This window comes from Chiloscyllium plagiosum, chromosome 38, assembly GCF_004010195.1.
Source record: "Chiloscyllium plagiosum isolate BGI_BamShark_2017 chromosome 38, ASM401019v2, whole genome shotgun sequence".
Classification (NCBI taxonomy): Eukaryota; Metazoa; Chordata; class Chondrichthyes; order Orectolobiformes; family Hemiscylliidae; genus Chiloscyllium; species Chiloscyllium plagiosum.
Window position 1 is genome coordinate 13,401,089 of NC_057747.1, and position 22,164 is coordinate 13,423,252.

A 22,164-nucleotide genomic window follows, 5' to 3' on the forward strand; every position below is an offset into this window, starting at 1 on the left:
CCATTACTGATCCTTTACTCAAAATATCAGCAATTATTCAATGGACACTTGACTTCAAAGACTCCATGATATAATATCACAAAGGTACAACTACAACATTTAAAAGGCATCTGGATGGGTATATGAATAGGAAGGGTTTCGAGGGATATAGGCCAAGTGCTGGGGAATAGATTAGATTAGTTTAGGATATCTGGTCGGCATGGACGAGTTGACTGTAGGGTCTGTTTGTGCTTTACATCTCTGACTCTAAAACAGGGACGTTCTTCCCTGATTCCTATCTATCCCAGAATTAATGTGTTTTTAGCAAAATAGATAATCTAGTCATTTATCACACTGTGCTCATGGAAGCTTGCTGTATGTAAATTGGTTGCCATTTTATTGATTGCAAAGTGTTTTGTGACATACAAACATATAGAACAGGAGTAGGCACTCATCAAGCCATTCGATAAGATCATTCTGTGATTGTGAAGAATGTCAAACATTTCTCTTTTATAATGTAAACCTCCTGGAGCCTTTCATCAAAAAAAACTGACTAATAGTCTGGTGCTTCACATCTTTCACAGAACCCCTATGAAATGCTTCTATTAAATCTTTTAGCTTTCAATGATTGACCCTGGGAGATCAGTGACTGAGTGTGGGCATTGAGATGGGCATCCAGTTCCCAAGTCTGATTTGATGTGATGCCATGAGCCTTCATGGAGTCTGGAGTCTGTTTTGAGGATACCTAGGGCAACTCTCTTCCCAGTGTCTTCACCTCTCCAAAAGGGAGGGAGATAAAGTGCATGTTGCTGCAAAACCAGCTGGCTTAACATCTATCATTGGGAAAATGATTGTGTGGAATTAACAGAGCATTTAGGAATGTGTAATAAAATCAAGCATAGTTGACATGACTTATTAAAGAGAAAATATTGCCTGATAAATTTGTAGGACTCTTTGAGGAGGCTACAGGCAGGATAAAGTAGTTGTAATATGTTTGATAAGGTACCACACTCTGCCTGTGTAATGAGAAACAAGCCCCTCATGTTGGAGGTAGTATATAAGCTTGGATGAAGTTTATTAATGACTTGGATGAGGGACATGACTGCACTTTCACAAAGTATGCAGGTGACACAAAGTAGGTGGGAAGGCAATTAGTGAGGATGACTCAAAGATTCTGCAGGGGGATATAGAGCGGTAAAGTGAGTGGGCAAAAACTTGGCATTTGGAATATAATGTGGGAAAATGTAAGGCTATGCACTTTGGCAGGGAGAATAGAGATTCTGAATATTACTTGTACAGAAGGGAGTTGTGAAAGAAAATAAGAGATGCAAAGAGGGATTATGACAAAAAAGACTAGCAAGAGGCATGGCTGAGGTGTTAAATGAATACTTTACATCTGTACTTGATGGTAAGGTCGATACTCCCATTGTCATGGTGACAGAGGAGGAAAGATGGTTGCGAGAGGGGTTTAACTTTGAGAAGGCATTGATAAGGTATCCTGTGACCTGTGGTGCTCTGCAGGTATCAGTGCTGGGTCTGCTGTTGTTCATCACTTATATAAACTATTTGCATGAGAATATAGGAGTTTTGGTTAGTAAGTTTGCAGATGACGGTGACATTGGTATAGTGGACAGTGAAGAAAGTTATCTAAGATTACAAAGAGATCTTGGTCAATTGGATCAATGGGCTGAGGAGTGACCAATGGAGTTTAATTCTGATAAATGGGGGGTATTGTACTTTGGTAAAATAAACAAGCGCAGAGCTTATGCAATTAATGATAGGGTCCTGGGTAGTGTTGAAGAACAGTGACCTGGGGGTTCAGGCACATAATTCTTTGAAATTCGCATCACAAGTGGTTAAAAAGGCATTTAGCATGCTTGCCTTCATTGCTCAGACCTTTGATTGTGGGAGTTGGAATGTCATATTGAAGTTGTATAGGATGTTGCTCAGGCCTCTTCTGGAGTACAGCTCTGGTTGCTCAGCTACAAGTTTGAGTTGATAAAATGGCTGAGACTTTTTTCACTGGAGCATAGGAAGTTGAGGGATGAGCTTAAGGAAATTTTATAAAATCAAGAGTGGGATGGATAAGGTGATTAGCAAAGGTTTTTCCTTAGGGTGAGGGTGGGGGATTTCAAGACTTGGGGGCATATTTTTAAGCTAAAAGAAAGATTTAATAAGAACAGTGGTTTTGCACAGTGGTTTGTGTGTGGGAAGAACAGCCAGATGAAGTGGTGGATGCAGGTACAGTTACAATATTTTAAAAGACATTTGGATAAGTACATGACTAGGAAAGGTTTGGAGGGATATGGACCAAACACTGGCAAGTGGGACTAGTTTAGTTTGGGAAATTGTCAGTGTGGACCAGTTAGACTGAAGGGTCAATTGTATTTTCATGCTGTATGATTCTAAGTCCAACATCTCGTGCTCCTCACCTGTGTGCACAGGACATGCATGTGGATGTATTTATTTGGGGTTCCCAACAACTATGGAGTGCTTATGCTACTCTGTAAAGATGATTAGTGCAAGAACAGTTGTAAAAGCTCAGTAGCACTTTACTAGCTTCCTGGTTCTCTGGGGAGTTACCAGTGAACTGTTAGTGACTTAATCTACTCTCCTCATTTCATAAACTGCTGTCCCAGAGAATGGATTATCATGTGACCACTTCACTGATGACGGAATTAGAGCTTAGAACGCACTGACTTGACCTCTGTTTCCCTGATTGGCAGAGGGTACCTTAACTATATAACCTCCCTTCCTGAATCTTTCCACCATTTTTGTAAATTCTATCATTAGCGAATTATGACCTCGTTCATCTCTTAAACCTGACTCCAATCTCCAAGAAGGTAATAAACCGATAATTGCACTTGATGCTGTGACGTTAAAAGATCCCACATGATGTCAATCACTTGAATATTTGAATTGGATGTCACAGTGCCACTCACTATTGCAAGCATTTTGTTTAGTCTAAGATTTTTGGGGAATTAGTGGTCATACAAAGCCTCTTCTCTGAGTGAGCTAGTAAAGGCCAAGGTATCAGAAACATATCCTGGTTTGTTAATCTCTCACCAGATATACATTAAAATGTCTGAAGTAGTGAGGCTGATAGCAATAAAGTTGCAATGTAATTTCTTTTTAACAGATTTATTGGCCTCTCCAGCAGCGAGGAGAGTTAGAAATTTCTATTTATGATTAGAAATATTCAGAAACTGTTACCCAACAACTACCGATCCAGATGTTAATATTTAAACTGAAAATTATATAACCCTGCAGGGTATTAAGAATTTTCAGATCAACCCATTCAGTTCCTTGTTGTTTAAGCCTCTATGAACAGCAGTACAAAATCAGTATATCCTTCAACCCTTCTTCCTCGGCCCAGAGATAAAATTGGGTTTTATTCCCATATGTGTCAATTCTGTCATTTCACTCATTTTGAGTATACAGTGACCTTTGGTTTTTATACGGACGGACATGTGAAAATGACTGACAGGACAGCACCTCACCAGCATTCCTTAGACAGCACTATCTAAACTCTCAACCATTGCTGTCTGGAAGGACAAGGGCAGCAGATACATGGGACTACTACCACCTACAAGTTCCCCTCCACGTCACTCACCATCCTGACTTGGAAATTTATTGCTGTTCCTGCAGTGCCACAGTCAAAATCCTGGAATTTCCTCCTTAGCGGCATGTGGGTGTACTGTCATGCACTGTCGTGGTTCGTAAAGGCAGCTTACCACCATCTTCTCCAGGACAGTTGGGGATGGGCACTAAATGCTACCCTAGCCAATGTTACTCTCATCCCCTGAATATTGGAAAAAGTCCAACTGGTCCATCCCCTCTACCTAAACTATTGTGATGCTGCTTAAGTGTCATGTTGCCTAAGGCTCTTGACCCACCAGCAGTAAATTAATTACCTGACAGAGGCCGTTAAAAAAATTGATTTTAAATACAGAATCAATTTAGGAAGAAAAAGGTCTGGAAACTCGTCCTGAAACCACCAGCACCTCCCTAATGGTTTCTCCACTGTGACCCCATTTTCAGCTCATATTGCCTCTCGGTGAAAACAGAGAGAGAAAGGGCCTGTTAGATCAAGAGCACGTTGGTACTTGGGCCGAACACTACGGCAGTCATTACTGGCTCACCACCCCAACCATTTGGCCCTGAGGTCCACTTTTGAAAGCACAACATTAGACAACCAAAACTAGCTGAGGAAATGTGAAGGCCCTTGAGCAATACGTTGCACTTATAATTGGGAAAATGTTCGAGCCTGTTGTAAAGGAGGCAATATTGGAGGATTTAAAAGTAGATAATAAAACCAAGCAAAGTCTGCATGGCTGAATGAAAGGGGAAGTTATGCCTCACAAATTTATTCAAATTTTCTTTGATGTAACAAACAGGATACATAAGGGGAAGCCAGTAGATGTAATATGTTTGGATTTTAAAAAGATATTTGATAAACTACCACACGCACACACACTTGCTTGGGAAGAGTTCATGGTCTGAGGGTATTATATTTCTATGGATAGAATCCCGACGGTGTGTAAACAGGTCTTTCAGCCCAACAGGTCCACACCGACCCTCCGAAGAGTACCCACCAAAACCCAGCTAAAACATCCCTGAAAACTATGGGCAATTTAGCATGGCCAATTCACTTTAATCTGCACATCTTTAGACTGTGGGAGGAAACCAGAGGAAACCCATACAGACACTGGGAAAATGTGCAAACTCCACACAGATAGTCACCCAATGCTGCAATCAAACTCTGGTACCGAGTGCTGTGAAGTAGCGGTGCTGACCACTGAGCCACCGTGCCACCCCGGAGGATTGGCTAAGCATTAGAAAACCGAGTTGGGACTGGGGGCATTTTCAGGAAGGCTACCTAGACAATAGAGCACCATGAGGATCAGTGGTGGAACTGCAATTGTTTATTAATCACTTAGATGAAGCAGGTTAAGTTTGCAGGTGACCCAAAATAGATGGGAAGGCAAATGGTGAGACTGACTGAGGGGGGAGGAATATTGACAGGTAGAGATAAATAGGCAAAAATGAGGCAGATGGAATAGAATGGGAAATGGAAGATTTATGGATGTTGGCAGGAAAAATAGAGGAGCTGAATATTAAATAGAGAAAGACTGCAGAGAGCTACAGCACAAAGGGATTTGCCGTGCTCCTGCATGTATTACACAAACCTAGCATCCAAACTTAGAAGCTAAGAAGGATGGCAGTTGGAATGATGGTCTTCATGGTATAAAAATTGGGAGGTCTGGCTCAAACTGTACTAGAAACAGCTGGGATATTGTGGACAGTTTCAATTCCCTTCTCCAAGGAAAGATTATATTGGCATTGGAGGCAGTCCCAAGAAGGTGCACGAGGTTGATTTCCAGAGATGGAGGGATTTTCTCACGAGAAAGCTTTGACTAGGTTGGACTTGGAATCATTGGAATTTAGTAGAATGAGGGAATGCCTTATTGAAGCTTATCTGTTTATTGAAAAGGTAAGTGAGAAGTTGTTTCCCTGCCTGAGAAAGTTGAGGACCAAAGGGCTTTATCTCAGAGTAAGGAGTCACCCTTTTAAGATGGAGGTGAGGAGGAATTCCTTTGAAGGTCATGAATCTGTGGAATATTTTACCATAGGGCTGTAGAGATTGGGTCATTTCAAAAATTCAAGGTTGAGATGGATTTTTAAACAGTGAGGGGATCAAGGCTTATGGGAAAAGGCGGCAAGCTGGAGTTGAGTATGGTCAGATTGTTCTCATTCAATGGCAGAGCAGACTTAATGGGCTGAATGGCCCATTCTGATCCAATATCCAATGGATTTATGGTGACCATTTACCATGAATCATATTTATTGGGGTTTCTGCTTAGATTGTATTGTGAGGTCTGTCACAATTAGAAACTACTCTTTCTTCAGTTCTTTGTAACTAGTTTCTCTCAATCGATCACATGGGATCCAGCAACCATAAATATCCTCTCCTTTGCTAAGTATAATTCCAACCAGCAGAGAGTTTTCCCCCTGATTCCCATTAATTCCGTTTTTGCTAGGGCTCCTTGATGCACCACTCAGTCGAATGCAGCCTTGATGTCAAGAGCTATCACTCTCCCCTCGCCTCAAATTCAGTTCGTTTTTGTCCCTGCTTGAAGCAAAGCTGCTGAGCATATGCTGATTGATAGCACCTTCCATCACTTTACTGGTGATTGAGAACACACTGTTGGGGCAGTAATTGGCTGTGTTGGATTTATACTTTTTTTCTCTGTACAGGATGTGTCTGGGCAATTTTCCATATTGTCGGGTAGATGCCAGTGTTTTATTTATACTGAAACAGCTTGGCTGGGGCCATGGCAAGTTCTGGAGCATAGATTATTACTGAAATGTTGTCAGGGCCCATAGCCTTTCCAGTAAACAGCCTTTTCTTGATCTCACATGGAGTGAATTAGATTGGCTGAAAATTAGCATCTGTGATGCTAGGGACCTTTTTGGAGGAGGCTGAGATGGATCATCCATTTTGTACTTCTGGCTGAATATTAATGTGCATTTAGTCCTGTTTGGTAGCTTTTGACACTTTGTTTTTAGATATGCCTGGTTCTGCTATTGCCAGACCCTCCTGCACTCTGCATCGAGCCAGGGCTGATCCCTAATTTCGTGGTAATAGTAGCATGGGCAAATACCAGACCATGATGTTACAGATGGTCCCCAGCTTCATTTGGATGTCCAGTCTTGAGTTGCTGCATCTGGTCGCAATCTATCCCATTTCGCATGGTGATTGTCCCACAAGTTCAAGTGTATTGTTTATACAGAGATGAGATTTTGCCTCCATGAGGACTGGACAATGGTCACTCTTCCTCATACATGCATCTGTGGCAGGCAGATTGGTAGAGTGAGATTAAATGTATTCTGTCTGGTTGGTTCCTTCACCATCTGGTGCAGACACCGTCTTAACAGCTTTATCCCTGAGAACCTGACCGGTTTGATCAATAGTACTGCTGCCAAGCCACTCTTGATGACATTGAAATCCCCCACTCAGTGCTTCCTCCAAGCGTTGTTCAACCTCTGAAGTGGGGAAGATGCTTGAGTTGGAAGAAATAGCAAGGCATTTCAATAGAAATTGTCCCATTGGGCAGACACAGCATGGGTTCATGAAGGGCAGGTCATGCTTAACAAGTCTGTTGGAATTCTATGAAGACATTGTGAGCAAGGTGGACAACGGGGACCCAGTGGATGTGGTGTACCCAGATTTCCAAAAGGCCTTTGACAAGGTGCCGCACAAGAGGCTGCTACATAAGATAAGGATGCATGGTGTTATGGGTAAAGTATTAGCATGGATAGAGGATTGGTTGACTAACAGGAAGCAAAGAGTGTGGATAAATGGATGCTATTCTGACTGGCAATTTTATTTGGACAATAAAGGAATTAAGGGATATAGTTGGAGCATGGGTAAGTGGAGCTGAATCCATGAAAAATCAGCCATGATCTTATTGATTGGTGGAGCGGGATTGAAGGGCAGGGTGGCCTACTCCTGCTCCTAGTTCTTACGTTCAGCATGGAAGAGTATCGATTCATCAGCTGCAAAGCGGATAATCAGTCAGTGATTTCCTTTCCCATATCTGATCTGATACCATGAGATTTCATGGGCAACATCCTCCTGTATATATGCCTCTGATGGGACTTCTGTTCCTCACCAGGAAGGAAATCCCACCCCCGGAGTTCAATATGATTGGCGCTGCCAGTCTCACAGCTTGACTGTTAGTTCAGCAGTGACAGAGCCACTGGAACCCTGGAAGGGGGTATGTCCAGGGACTTGGTCTCGAGAGAGATTGGGAAATTGAGGGCTGGGTTTTAAATTACAACATACAGGAAAAGGGGAAAGTACAGTCTGCACAGTTCCTCTCTGAACATTTTAAAAGAAAAGAGGTTGCCCACAGCCATCTGACTGTCAATGCCAATGTGATATGGTCTGGAGAGTGTAATATTGATCTCCATTTCATTGACCCTTAATTGTTTATCCATATGGAGGGTGGTTTTCAGATTTTGGTGTCCACTTCCCACTCAGTATTTTAGGAGGATGAATGGAAAGGGGGGTAGGTCAGGTGATCTGACCTATATGGAATGTAATATCTTGCTGCATGTTTAAGCGCTCGTCCAACTCTGACTCTTGGCCTGTCACCTTGAAACGTTTACCTGGTGCCTGCTGGCATCAGTGAACAGTCAGTGCTGACGATTCAGTCATTCCTTGCTGAGTTCTCTGGCTATGGAGCAGCAACTTGCAGTTTTATCCAAGATGACTGCTAGGTGGAGGAGGGACAGTGGAGCATCAATGAAAGAAAGCAAGGCCCAGGGGTTGGGAAAGGCAGCTCACCAAAGGAAGAGGCTGATCGTCCCCTTCTCCTGGCATGCCACCAGGTTCGATGGGCTTCTCTGTTCTCGTGTGACTGACCGGTAAGATAAGTATTTCATAGACGTGCTTATTAATTTGAATCATAGAATTGAATCCCTACACTGTGGAAACCAGCTCTTTGGCCCAACAAGTCCACACTGACCCTCCAATGAGTAATCCACCCAGACCAATTCCCCAACACTATTACTCTACATTACCCCTTACTAATGTATCTAACTTACACATTCCTGAACACCTTTTAGCATGGCCAGAGGAAACCCCCACAGACACTGGGAGAACGTGCAGACTACCCACAGACAGTTGCCCAAGACTAGAATCGAACCTGGGTCCCTGGTGTTGTGAAGCAGCTAACCACTGAGCCACTGTGCCGCTCCATTTCTTTCAATTCCACTCTTCATTTAAAGAAAAGTTCTGAGATGTGCTTGGGAGAAAGCTTTAAATAGGTTTTATAGCCATATTATCTACTGTCTGGACAGAATGGGGCCAGTTTGAGATATGATTATGTGCTAGCCTGCTTTGTGTTGGCTGTTTTTAAACAAGGAGAAGCAGTATAAGTCTGATGATAATACTGAATAAATCCCTGCTCGCATCTGGGAGCAATCTGAAAAAACTGGTAATTGAAACTAAGCTTTGAATGAGTGACGAGTCTCCTAATGAATGACACAGAGCAAGTAAATATTTCTAAATCAGAAAGATATTTATTTGTCATATTTCAAGTCATGTGTCCCGAGGAAAAAGGGCGCCCAACAATGGCCAGATTTTATCTTTATTTTGATAAGAAGCACAGAGCTGAAATTAGAATTACTTCAAATGTGTATCCGCTGGGGCATGGATAACTCCTGCCCCTCATCGCTGGGAGTTATCAGATGATTGAAATTCTGCCTTTCACCAATGAGTGGACCCTGTGGAGTATGTCAATGATCTGTCACTGTTCCTGTATTGGTTTGGGGGCTGGTGGAGCAAGGAGCTTAACTGCCTTGAAAAGGAAACCGTTACCAATTGGTTTTAAAAAAAGACTCCTGCCTGCAGTGCTCTCATTAGCATCACCATACAGCAGTCCCATTCTGTTGGAGCGAGTGCTGCGGTGCAGTCAGATGGTACAGAACAGCTCTGAGCAAACTCACTCTGCCATTATGCGTGGCATGGTGGCTCAGTGGTTACCACTGCTGCTTCACAGCACCAGGGATCCAGGTTCAATTCCATCCTCAGACTATGCAGGCATTCTCTCCATGTCTGCGTGGGTTTCCTCTGAATGCTCCTGTTTCCTCCCACAGTCCAAAGGTGTGCAGGTTAGATGGCATGGCCATGCTAAATTGCCCATCGTGTCCAGGGATGTGTGGGTTAGGTGGATTAGCCATGGGGAAATATAGGGTGGGGGTGTTGACTGTGGGTGGGATGCTCTAAGGGTCAGTGTGGATTCAATAGGTCACATGGCCTGCTTTCACACTGTATAGAGATTCTATGATTATCCCGGTTTTGACTCCTCTCGGCGTTTCCGAATGTTCCCGTATTCATTAACAGGAAAGCAACTATATGTACTCAAACTGAATGGAAGGTCGGCCTATAATATTGATCCTTTGTCTTGGAATGCCCACAGGGTCATGAAGGCTTTGGGCACATCGGTGGGCACCACATAGTCTCCTTCCAAAAGCCACCTGGATCTGGCCTAAATAGAAAGAGACAGCCAGAGTCGTTCCATTTCTGTACCACCCTTCCCCAGCATGTTTAAATCTGATCTGGGGAGCAGACCATCAAGAAGGTCCTGTTAAAAGCAGGAAGAAACAATAATGTGACCTTTCAGTCATTCCACTAGCTTAATTAATTAAACAAATTAATTAAATAAAACTCTGAAGTTACAAAGCTAGCATGACTAATGGTCACCATAAAACTACCATAGTTTTTTCATTAAAAACCTGTCTTGCTCATTGATTTTTAGGAAAAGGAAATCTGCCAAGTGTTCATGGTCTGACCTATATCTAACTCCAGAGTGTTGGTTACCTTTTAAATGCTCTCTGAAATGGCCTAGGAAATCTTTCAGTTGTACTCGAGAGAGTGGTTTAATACCACCTTCTCAATGGAATTGGGGATGAACAGTAAAGGCTGACACGTCCTGTGAATGAATAATGAAAAGTAACATGGTCTGCGATCATGGGTTCTTGATTAGAATTGTGAAATGTTTGTGCATGTCAAGCACAGTCATCTGACCATCACTGTCCAAACTACTCCACTGAGTACCCATTCACTTGTCAACATGTATCTGACCAGATTACTACAGCACTGCTATCTTCCTATTATATATTTTTTGCAATAACTTAGAAGCACATTTCTTTGCCTTAAATACTTGTAGCCTGTTTTCTCCAAGTTCAGCTTAGCCTTTGAGGAGGTGGGTTTGTCTTCCAGAGAGCAGCCATTTGACCAGCTTTGTGAGAAAGTGAGAGCGAGGCTACCTTTGATCCTTCAACAATGGAAGTGTCTGAATTTTGACTTTCTATTGGCACAGATGCCCAAAAATGTGGTATTTATTAATTAGCTAACTTGGAAAGATTAATTGAAAATCAGTGCAGGTCATTCTGCTATATCGTGACAGTTGTGTTCCTCTGCAACCTCACGCTATAGAAAATTGCTAATTGAAAATCGCTATACCCATTCAGAAGAAAGTTTGAGTTATCCAAACAAGTCCACAATTCATCAATCGCGTTATAGCCAGTTTGCGCTGACAAAACATGCATTTTGGCAGAATGAGCTGTAGATCAGTGTGGGTGCCACTTCAGAATATGCAATAAGGTGCAGAGTGAGCCCTTGCCTTGCCATTTTATTGGCCGGTTGAGGGTTTTAAATATTTGGCTATTGATGTTGCCAGGTTCTGGACCAGTAATTATATTGATTTCTTGCTGCAGGACATGCAAATAGATTTCCAGATTTTGCGCACACTCTTCCTTTTTGCCTTGCTGAGATAAGTGTCATTAAAGTTGTGCTGATACTTAAAGCACGGTTTCTTCAATATTTTCATTCGGCTCAATCTGTGGTTTGCTAGATTATAGATTTTGAACTTTCACCTGAGTGTGAAAGTAAGAAATTAGCCGATAAACCAGATTTTCGACTTCCTGCCTCCTTCCTTCTACGTGCAAATGTTCCACCTTTTTGCTATCATTTTCTTTTTTGACTAAAAAACATTGTCCATCTAATCCTGTGAGGTTATCAAGTTTGGCTGATGACAAACCATTTGGAGGGAGTCCTTTCGTGTTGTCGAGCAGCTAATTGTCGCACTCAAATCACTGGATTTTAAGGGTAATGTGTACTTTGCCTGATCATTGGGCCATGTTGAGCAGGCAGTACACCTCCATCTAGTTTTAACGCAGAATGTAGCTGCAGCAACATGGTGTCCTCTCCTTTTATAATGGTTTTGATATTCACTGCTCAAAAAGAAATAATTGAGGGAAGTAAAGCAAACGATTCTTTCCAGCTGTTGGAAATGAGGTGCTGAGTCTTGTTCTTTGGTGTCTAGCTTGGTTCAAGAATGGGCTTCCTATTTGTTGAATAATGCACAGCTTCTGTTCACATGCTCTGACTCTGTCTCGTCAGTAAATGCCAATGGTCAAGAGCACTGGATAGCTCAGGGTTTCAACGCAAAGCAATGGGGTTTTAATCCATGACCACCTAATTCAATGACAAAATGCTGTTCCCTGAGCCAGGGAATGCAGTGTCTTAGCTGCATTGAGTCATAGTAATACAACATGGAATCAGACACTTCGGTCCACCCAGTCCATGCCAAATATATTCCCAAACTAAACTAGTGCCACCTGCCTGCTCTTGGTCCATATCGCTTCAAACCTTTCCTACTTGTGTACTTCTCCAAATGTCTTCAGCATTGCAGTTATGCCTTTCAGGTACTAATTGTCACATAAACACAAAACATCAATTCTACAGACACTTGGACAAGACCATTGTGCACATTCATTTTTTTTCACCTGTGCGTGTTAAGTAAAGAGGTTTAAAAAAGATTCAGCCCTTTTGTTTTAAACTAATACCGTTCTGCTCTTTGTTTTTTTTTCCACAGATGAGCTTCTAGAAACTGGCAAAGCAGAATCCTTTGACTTTGCCTTCATAGATGCTGACAAGCTGAATTATGGCGTTTATTATGAAAGATGTCTGCAACTTATCCGCAAAGGAGGAATAATAGCCGTTGACAATGTGAGTCTGCAGGGGGTCTTTGATAAGGGCTGCCTCTCTCAGCTGATGCTGCTTGAGATTGGTAATAAGACATTCTTAAACAGATGATTCAATGCTGTGGGTGGAGGTAATTATCACACAACAAACGTTTTGAAGGTCTTTTCAGGACTTTCACCTGATTAAGGGTTTGAACTGGTCTTGCTCCATGATAAGAAGATTCCTGAAGAAGGGCTTATGCCCGAAACATCGATTCTCCTGTTCCCTGGATGCTGCCTGATCTGCTGCGCTTTTCCAGCAACACCTTTTCAGCTCTTGCTCCATGATAACACAATCATGCGTTGTTTATTTTTCTGTCCTCCCATTGAAGAATGTTTTGGGATCTGTTACTTCAAGTGTATTTGTGCTCCTGACATGGTAACCCTTCTCCACAACAGGTGCCAGGGATTCCGCTTGCAGAGTGATCCACTAGGAATACTAGGTTCATTTGCATTAAAACAAGAATTGTCAGCCATAGCCAATAGGTAGCGCACTCACGTTTCTGTCAGAGGCTTCAACAATTCTTCCTCTCTTCCCCATTCCAAGTACTTGAGCACAAAGTTTAGGTTAATCCCTCCATGTAGTACTAAGGGAATGGTACATCGTCAGAGGCCCATCTTTCAAATGAGACATTATGCTACTATACACTTACTTTCTTTGCTTTGTTCATGGGCTTTGCTGCATAAGCCAGCATTTATTGCCCATGTCTAATTGTCCAGAGGGCTGTTAAGATCTTTTGCCACAGTTCTGGAGTCACGTGAAGGACAGACCAGATAAACGTGGCAGGTTTACTTCCCTAAAAGGCCTTTAATGAACCCGAAAGTTTTGTTTTTCTTTGACAAGGTCCCCAAGCTCTAACTTGAAGAGAAACTGGAGAGTTCACCATGGCTTCCTGGCTAACATTAATTGGAGTGAGACTTTTGTATTTTGGAAGCTTCCTTGTTTTATTACTGACAAGCTACCACTTTGCAATGGTCATGGAGTCATTGTGTTAGAGTTGTACAACACGGAAACAGACCCTTCAGTCCAACTCATCCATGCCAACCAGGTTTCCTAAATTAATCTCCTCCCATTTTCCAGTATTTGGCCTGAATTTCTCTAAACCCTTCCTATTCATATACCCATCCAAATACCTTTTAAATATTGTAATTGTACCAGCCCCCACCACTTCATCTGGAAGCTCATTCCATATACACATCACCCTCTGCATGTAAAAGTTGCCCCTTAGGTCCCTTTTAAATTTTTTCCCTCTCACCTTAAACCTATGCCCTCTAGTTTTGGACTCCCCTACCCCAGGGAAGAATACCTTGGCTATTCACCCTCATGATTTTATAAACCTCTATAAGATCACTCCTCAGCCTCTGACAGTATGGGGAAAATAGCCCCAGCATATTCAGCCTCTCCCTATACCTCCAATCTTCCAATCCTGGCAACATCCTTGCAAATCTTTTCTGAACTCTATCAAGTTTAATAACATTTTTCCGATAGCACGGAGTTGAGAATTGAACACAGCATTCCAGAAGTTGCCTACCCAATGTCCTATACAGGTGCAATATGACATCCCAACTCCTATACTCAATGCACTGACCAATAAAGGCAAATGTACCAAACGCAGCCATCACTGTCTACCTACAACTCCACCTTCAAGGAGCTGTGAACCTGCAGCCCAAGGTCTCTTGGTTTAGCAACACTCTGCAGAACCCAACCATTAAGTCCTGCCCTGATTTGCCTTTCCAAAATGCAATGTCGTGTATTAGTCTAAATTAAAGTCCACCTACTACTCCTTGGCCCAAGGTTCTGTTGTACTCTGAGGTAACCATCTTCACAGTCCACAATGTCACCAGTTTTAGTATCCTCTGCAAACTTGCCAACTATTCCTCTTACATTCACATTCAAGTCATTTATATGAATGACAAAATGTAGTGGGCCCAGCACTGATCCTTATGGCACACCACTGGTCACAGGCCTCCAGTCCAAAAAGCAACTCTCCACCACCACCCTCTGTCTCCTATCTTCAAGCCAATTTTTCATCCAAATGGCTAGCTCTCCCTGCATTCCATGTGATCTTCCTTGCTGACCAGTCTACCATGTGGAATGTTATTGAACATTTTGCTGAAGTACATGCAGACAACATCCACCATTCTGCCATCATGAATCATCTTTGTCACTTCTTCAAAAATCTCAATCAAGTCAGCATGATTTCCCATAGACAAAGCCATGTTGACTATCCCTAATCAGTCCTTGCCTTTCCAAAAACATGTAAATCCTGTCGGTCAGAATCCCCTCCAGCAATGTACTCACCACTGATGTCAGGCTCACTGGTCTATAGTTCCCTGCTTTTCCTTACCACCTTCCAAAAAAAAAGCACACATTAGTCACCCTCCAGTCTTCTGGCACCTTACCTATGGTTATCAGTGATACAAATATCTCAGCACAGGACCCAGCAATCACTTCCCTCACTTCCCACAGTTCTGGGATGCACCTGATCAGGTCCTTAGTGCTGCAGAGAATCAAACTGGGTATTTAAAGCTTTGCATATTTGCTAGCATTCTAGCCTTCAAGGTTAAATTACAGATATAATCCTGAAATTGAGCATTTATATTTTACATATGTACATATATAGATTAAATATACTGTATCTATAATATACGCACAAACAGTATTCACAGATCCTGATGGAATGAGTAGTCCTTTTGGTATGTTTCAACTGATCTTAATTTTTGCTGTTGATTGATCATTGATCTTTCTGAAAATGTTTTAAAAATATTTTAAAAGATCATAAGCAGATAAGCTTCACCTAATGAAGACAGATTAGATGGGCTGAGACTGATCGTCTCAGAGCAGAGAAGGCTGACAGGATTATGAAGGGCATAGATAGGAAGGAATCTTTTCCCTATTTGTGGAGGAACCAGTAATCAGGGACATACTTAAAAAGTAAGGAGCAGGAGGCTTACAGGGAAATTTTAAGGAACACATTTTTCACCCAGAGGGTAAGAGTATCTGGAAAGATTTCTGAGAACCATTTCAACATTGAAGAAGTATTTGACGAATAATTGAAAAGCCATAGTTTTGAAGGCCAAGTGCTGGGGAATGGGATTAGAATTGGTGGATGCTCAATGACTGGTACAGACATGATGGGCCTAAAGGCTTCTTTCTGTGTTATAATACTCTGATTGGTAAGTGTAGGTACATCAGCTAATAAAGATGCACTTGTACTCCCTTGGATTCCCCAGTACTATTGCAGATATTTAATTAGGAAGAAGTTATGATCTCGATATGGAATGTTGATGATTTTGTCAGGTGTGGATTTCCATTCACCCTCAAACTTTTTTTTTGTTCCCCTGTAGGTACTATGGGATGGGTCAGTGCTGAATCCAAAAAATGACCCCAACACACTGAGCATTGTCAAACTCAATGAGAAGATTTACAGAGACAGCAGAGTCAATATGAGCATGCTCACCATTGGTGATGGAGTCACCTTGGTCTTCAAGTTATAGGAAGGCCAACTCCAGCAAGAGCACATTCTAACTGTTTTTTCAATCTTCAAGTGCAACATAAAATAATGCATTGTCTTCTTGTTCTTCATAGCATTTATATCCTCTCTCTCCTCTTAACATTTCTCATCCTATGTTTTAAATTCTGCAGCCTTCCAAAATGATCTACCAATGGTGTGCTTATTCCCTGACCTCTTTCAGCATACAAATCATATCTTCAGCATCTTCATTACCTCTATCTATAAAGGATCATTTCCCACTTGGCCAGGGTAATATCCTACCAGCATTTACTCTGTTCAACTCCTTAAGAATATTGCAATTAGATCACCTCTCGGTTTTCAAAAATCAAGGACATTTAGGATCTAGTCTACTGAATGTTACCTTATCTTTCCTTAATCTATTTCCTCTTTTCTCAAAGGCCAAGCTTGTTAAAGCATGCCAACCAGAATTCTATAGACTCTAATTGTATAAGGATGTCTTGTATGGTGCCTTATTGAATGCTTTTTAAAAATCAAAACACAGAACATCCATTGATTGTCCCTGATCTACTGTGTGAGTGCACTCATTCAGCCTTATTTGCACATGTGCCCTGATCTTTTGCAATTGCTGTACCACTACTGTCTAACACTTAACAGCAATTCAACAGGGAAATAATTTGATAACTTCTATAAATGCACTTTTATAACCAATTTGATAGGTTTCTTAATTCTTTTTAAAGGAATCTGAGCTCCGATTCACTAATGGACTGAATGAGCTCTGAAAATGGCATCTGAGAGATCATGTCAAAGATTAAGGAGATGTAGGAAGTGAGTGAAGGTGCCACTTTGGTCTTTCATCTTGGGTACTGGCTTCCAAGTCAACCAATGATTTCATTGCTTTCCTTGTAGGTACTGCAAAACAAAGGCACTGTCAGATTTATTTCAATCCAGACGTACATGAAGTTGAAGAGATGGCTGTTTTAAAAAAATAATCCTCTAATGAACATTTCATTTGTTGCTGCAGCCATCATTGAAATTGCTCCAGCAGGTAGTGAGACATCTCTATAAATTTATTAGCATCGTATTAATTTAATCTACTTGCTAGAATTAACTTCCCCATCGCAATTAACTTCTGCCCAGTTGAGATAATTCAGAAACTCAAATGCATAAACAAACCTGGTAACTTTGCTATTCAGCCTCCAATGCAGGGGAGAATAAAGCTTTGGTTGCCTTGACCAGTATGTCAGTGTCTTTATTTTCACTGTAACTTCTACTAGAGCAGTTAGCATCTCCATGGGCACAAAAGTACGTTGGGACTCTGAACTATTACTTTAACTAATCACACTAAAGTAGGTGCCCTGCTGTTCTCTCACTGGTGGCATTTATTGCTAATGGGCTCAGGCAGCAATCTGTGATTTGGAATGCCATCTTTGTGCAGAGGACCAGGCAGGTGGCTTTGTGGCAAACTCTCTTTCAGCACTGTGTGCCAGCCTGGCCTGCAACGAGAAAGTTTGGTGGGGGTGCGGGGGTGGAGATGGGGCAGGAGCAGTTTGTGAGCGTGCACAGCCAGGTCATCCTGCAGAAGAGTCTCTTCGACCCCATTGAGTCTGCACCATCGCGTGAGGAAACACCAGATCTACAACCTAATCCCCAGGAAGTGGGCGGGATGGATTGGTAGTTGATAGGGTGCGAGTCCTTGAGTGTGAATCACACATGGGTAATGCCCAAGTTGCAGGTTATGACCTGTTGTGAGAAGCCTGTTTGGTGGCAGGGTTAGATTGATGCCCCTGTGAATGTGCAGATAGTGCCATCTGCCTTTGTAAAGCACTGGGCATTGTTCAGTTTCTTGTGGCACTGTTTGACGTCCTTTTTCTGAAGCTCAGTAGCACTCCCAGCCCAGACAGTTCTGCAGGGACAGGATGGGCATCCTATCAATGGCAATCTAAATTTGATTCAAACACCATAGGTAGACAGCTGTGAATGGCTGTAGAAAGGAAGAGTTTAACAAGCCAGATAATTATAATTATGCACATGTTTTCTCCAAGCAAATATCACCGATGTATCCCTCGGGAAACAACAGAATAAAGTAACCATCGCCTCCACTACAGATGTGCTAAAAATACAAACTTGGTCACATAAATAATTTAGCTAAAACACCAGATCCCGACCCGTCAGCTCAGAAAACTATATGCCTTATTGTGGGTTTTATTCTTTATCGTGCACAGGCTTTGCCAAATACTGCAAGGATATTCATCGTGTGAACAGTCCACCTCGGCAGAATTCCTGCTTTAATCTCTTAAAGCCGATGACTTACAAATCCCTTTTTCAGAATGTTCAACTTTAATAAATTAACAATGAATCTCAATGGATGTGGGTGTTTTAATACACTTGGTTGAAGATATCTGTATAAAAGGCGTGTTTGTTTCTCTGTTTAAAATCTTTGGAATAATACTTTGCTAGAGGATGTCAGAGTTAATTTTTAACTTTAACATTGAAACCACAGTGGGAGCTTGGTTCAAATTCCATCCAATATTCAGAGTAGATTAAAATGGGTTAGCTATAAAACAACTATTGCATCCAGAACCATAAACGTTCCACCCAAACGGTTAAAATTGTCCAAAGATTATGCTATTGGGTTATTTTGGCTTAGTGTTGCAAAATTGCAAATTTATTTGGTGAAAATACTGTTTATTTGCTTCTGATTGTTAATCAATAATGATTTATTACCTACTATATGAAAAGCTTAAATATCCTTTCTATGTAATGTTGGGCTTCAGAGTGAACAGCTCAGTTGAAGGTGATGTGCTTTTCTGTGAAAATGGTATAAAAATCAAATTTTTCACATTGCATTTTCTGGGGGGAAATAGGAAGTTGAAAATTTTTGTTTTAAAGATTTTACCTGGTTTATGTTGGAGTAAATCATTGATATTTAACATACCTTAAATACTCAGCTGATTAAATATTTGTATGTTAGGTTGTGCTTATTTTTAGATGGCAGGGAACTCATTAACTTGCTTAGGAATTCAGTTTGAAGTTTTAGGTTATTTATGACATTCACTGTTGATATACGATAACCTACGTTGTCCGCAGAGGGGTTTGCTGGAAGGATGTTTAAGGGTCATTTGGGGACATCATGTGTTTTCTGTGCCTGAAGTAATTATGCAACTAAAGGTTTCTCCAGGGAAGATAATTCATTTTGCATTTTGATGGATTCATATTTGGTGAAATCGTGCTGTGACCTGATGCAATAGTTATCTTTTCATCCTGTGTAAGGGGATATGTTCTCTTTTTACGTAATGTGAGGAAACACCAGTTCTACAACCGAATCCCCAGAAAGTGGGCGGGATGGATTGGTAGTTGATAGGGTGCGAGTCCTTGAATGTGTATCACACATGTGTAATGCTCAAGCTGCAGGTTATTTCGAGGGGCAGATTTGATGGGGCCTAGTCATTGGGTGGTTGTAGATTTTGAGAGTGAGCTTAACTATTGACAGACATGGTTTAATGTAATTTAGTGTCGTATGAATCCAACTGAATACAGCGGAGTGGCGTAGGAAAAAAACGAGGCCTCTAACCCAGAGGTCGATTGGTGGAAACCAACCCTCTGTTATTTACATATCCAAGGATGCACTTGCTGCTGCTGAGAATCTTTATTAAGGGCTCTTGTGGTGCAATGGTAGGGCTCTGATCTCTCAACCAGGAGGCCTGGGTTCAAACACCACCTGCTCCAGAGGTGTACCATAACATTTCTGAACAGTTTGATTAGAAAATATCTATAATCAAATTGGCCATGTCTCCCAAATTCCTCCTTCCCTGCTTCCCAGCATTTATCAACTTGGCTCAATAACAGCATTATTGCCCCAATGTGCGAGTGTTCGAATACCACTTCAGAAATTTGATACAAGATTTAGACTGAGTGAGGGAGTGCTCTGAGGCAGTGTCTTTTTTTTTGAGGGAGTTAAAGATTGGGTGGTATAATCCGTTCCAAGACACACTCTGAAGAATAGCTGAGGGATTTCATGATCAACGTTTACACTTCAACGAAACCAGATTGATGTGCCATTTATCGCATTGCTATCATTGGGATCTAATAGCACACATGCAGGGCTGTGGCTTTTTCTAGCCATGTTTCAGATTGTGCACGGTGGCACAGTGGTTAGCACTGCTGCCTCACAGCGCCAGAGACCCGGGTTCAATTCCCGCCTCAGGCTACTGACTGTGTGGAGTTTGCACGTTCTCCCCGTGTCTGCGTGGGTTTCCTCCGGGTGCTCCGGTTTCCTCCCACCGTCCAAAGATGTGCAGGTCAAGTGAATTGGCCATACTAAATTGCCCGTAGTGTTAGGTAAGGGGTAAATGTAGGGGTATGGGTGGGTTTCGCTTCAGCGGGTCGGTGTGGACTTGTTGGGCCGAAGGGCCTGTTTCCACACTGTAATCTAATCTAATAATGTCTCCTTCAGTATGTCTGGCTGAAGATGGTCACAAACAAGTAACTACATTTTTATGTCTACTAATCAACATGTTCGGAGATGTTATTACACACCTCTGGAGCAAGTGGGATTGAACATAGGCCTCCTGTCTCAGAGAGAGGGGCACTACCTGTGGTCTAATCTGTTGGTTGTCTGAACACTCAGCTGGGTCTATAGCATACTCTTTCCACTGGTTAGTGGCACTTAATCCTGTGCTGTAGCTTCACCAGATTGGTACCGTGTTTTTTTTTTGAGCGTGTCTTTGGCATATTCTTCAACACTTCTCATTGATGTCAATAGTAGAGTGAGGGACATGTTGGGCTGGGAGATTATAGACTGTGCTGAAAGACTGCTATTGCAAATTGATCACTCTGCCTCATAATTGCCTCCGGTTTGAGCTGCTGGATGTGTTCTTAATACATCACACTGATGCTTCCGTGTCAAGTCAGGATTTAACCTCCAGGAGAACAATAAGCTGACCAATACTGTCATGTCTCAATTTAGCTGGGATGTGAAAATTTGTTAAATCCTCATATTGGTTCTTCCCTTAAGTCGCAAACCCAGTCTGGCAGTCATGACTGTTGGGACTCGGCCAACTTGGTCAGGTCATGTTGTAACCAAACTGCTGTTTGAGATGGATATAGAAGTCCCTCACCTAATATACACTGTAGAGAAAATGAGGTCTGCAGATGCTGGAGATCAGAGATGGAAATGTGTTGCTGGAGAAGCGCAGCAGGTCAGGCAGCATCTAGGGAACAGGAGAATCGACGTTTCGGGCATTAGCCCTTCTTCAGGTATCCTTGCTCGCCTAACTGCCTTCTCAAAGCAGTGTTCAACATGGGGGACCATTGATTCCCACCTCACTGAATTATCACTGATTTATGTTTGACCCAAAGTCTTGAGACTTCATGCAGTCAATAATGAAAATTCTCAGGGCCATTCCCTACCTCACTGTATGACCACTATGCCACCACTTCTTCAGGTATGTCTGTCCTACTGGTAGAACAAGATGGTGATGAAGGGCTTTGAGACATTGATTAGTTAGTGTTTGAGTACAAAGGCCAATGGACTAACAACATTCTTAATCTTAAACAACACTTCCCAAATCTGTGAGGGGGATTTTTTTAAGGCGAAGTGACTTTTTGGTCTGGCCCAAATCAAATGTCAAGGTCAAAACTAAGTCAGCTTCACAGTATTGCTCTCCTTGGTAGTGGTCTGATATAACTGGAAATGTGTTGCTGGAAAAGCGCAGCAGGTCAGGCAGCATCCAGGGAACAGGAGCATCGACGTTTCGGGCATAAGCCCTTCTTCAGGAATGAGGAAAGTTTGTCCAGCAGGCTAAGATAAAAGATAGGGAGGAGGGACTTGGGGGAGGGGCAACGGAAATGTGATAGGTGGAAAGAGGTCAAGGTGAGGGTGATAGGTCAGACTGGGGTGGGGGCGGAGAGGTCGGGAAGAAGATTGCAGGTTAGGAAGGCGGTGCTGAATTTGATGGATTTGACTGAGACAGGCTGGGGAGAGGGGAAATGAGGAAACTGGTGAAACCCGAGTTCATCCCTTGTGGTTGGAGGATTCCTAGCCGGAAGATGAGGCGTTCTTCCTCCAACCATCGTTTCGCTGTGGTCTGACGATGGAAGAGTCCAAAGACCT

The 22,164-nt window shown here is 42.2% G+C and overlaps 1 protein-coding gene and 1 long non-coding RNA gene across 3 annotated transcripts in view; one reads left to right on the forward strand and one right to left on the reverse strand.

Moving 5' to 3' along the window:
* The window catches only part of comtd1 (catechol-O-methyltransferase domain containing 1), a 39,703-nt gene extending 22,419 nt beyond the window's left edge, over window positions 1–17,284 (forward strand). Inside the window, exons 6-7 of the mRNA XM_043678884.1 lie at window positions 12,429–12,562; window positions 15,925–17,284. Of these exons, the coding sequence (XP_043534819.1) occupies window positions 12,429–12,562; window positions 15,925–16,074 (284 nt within the window). The 3' untranslated portion in view covers window positions 16,075–17,284. The remainder of the gene's footprint in view (window positions 1–12,428; window positions 12,563–15,924) is intronic.
* The window catches only part of LOC122541843, a 190,746-nt gene that overhangs the window by 56,268 nt on the left and 112,314 nt on the right, over window positions 1–22,164 (reverse strand). The window lies entirely within an intron of this gene.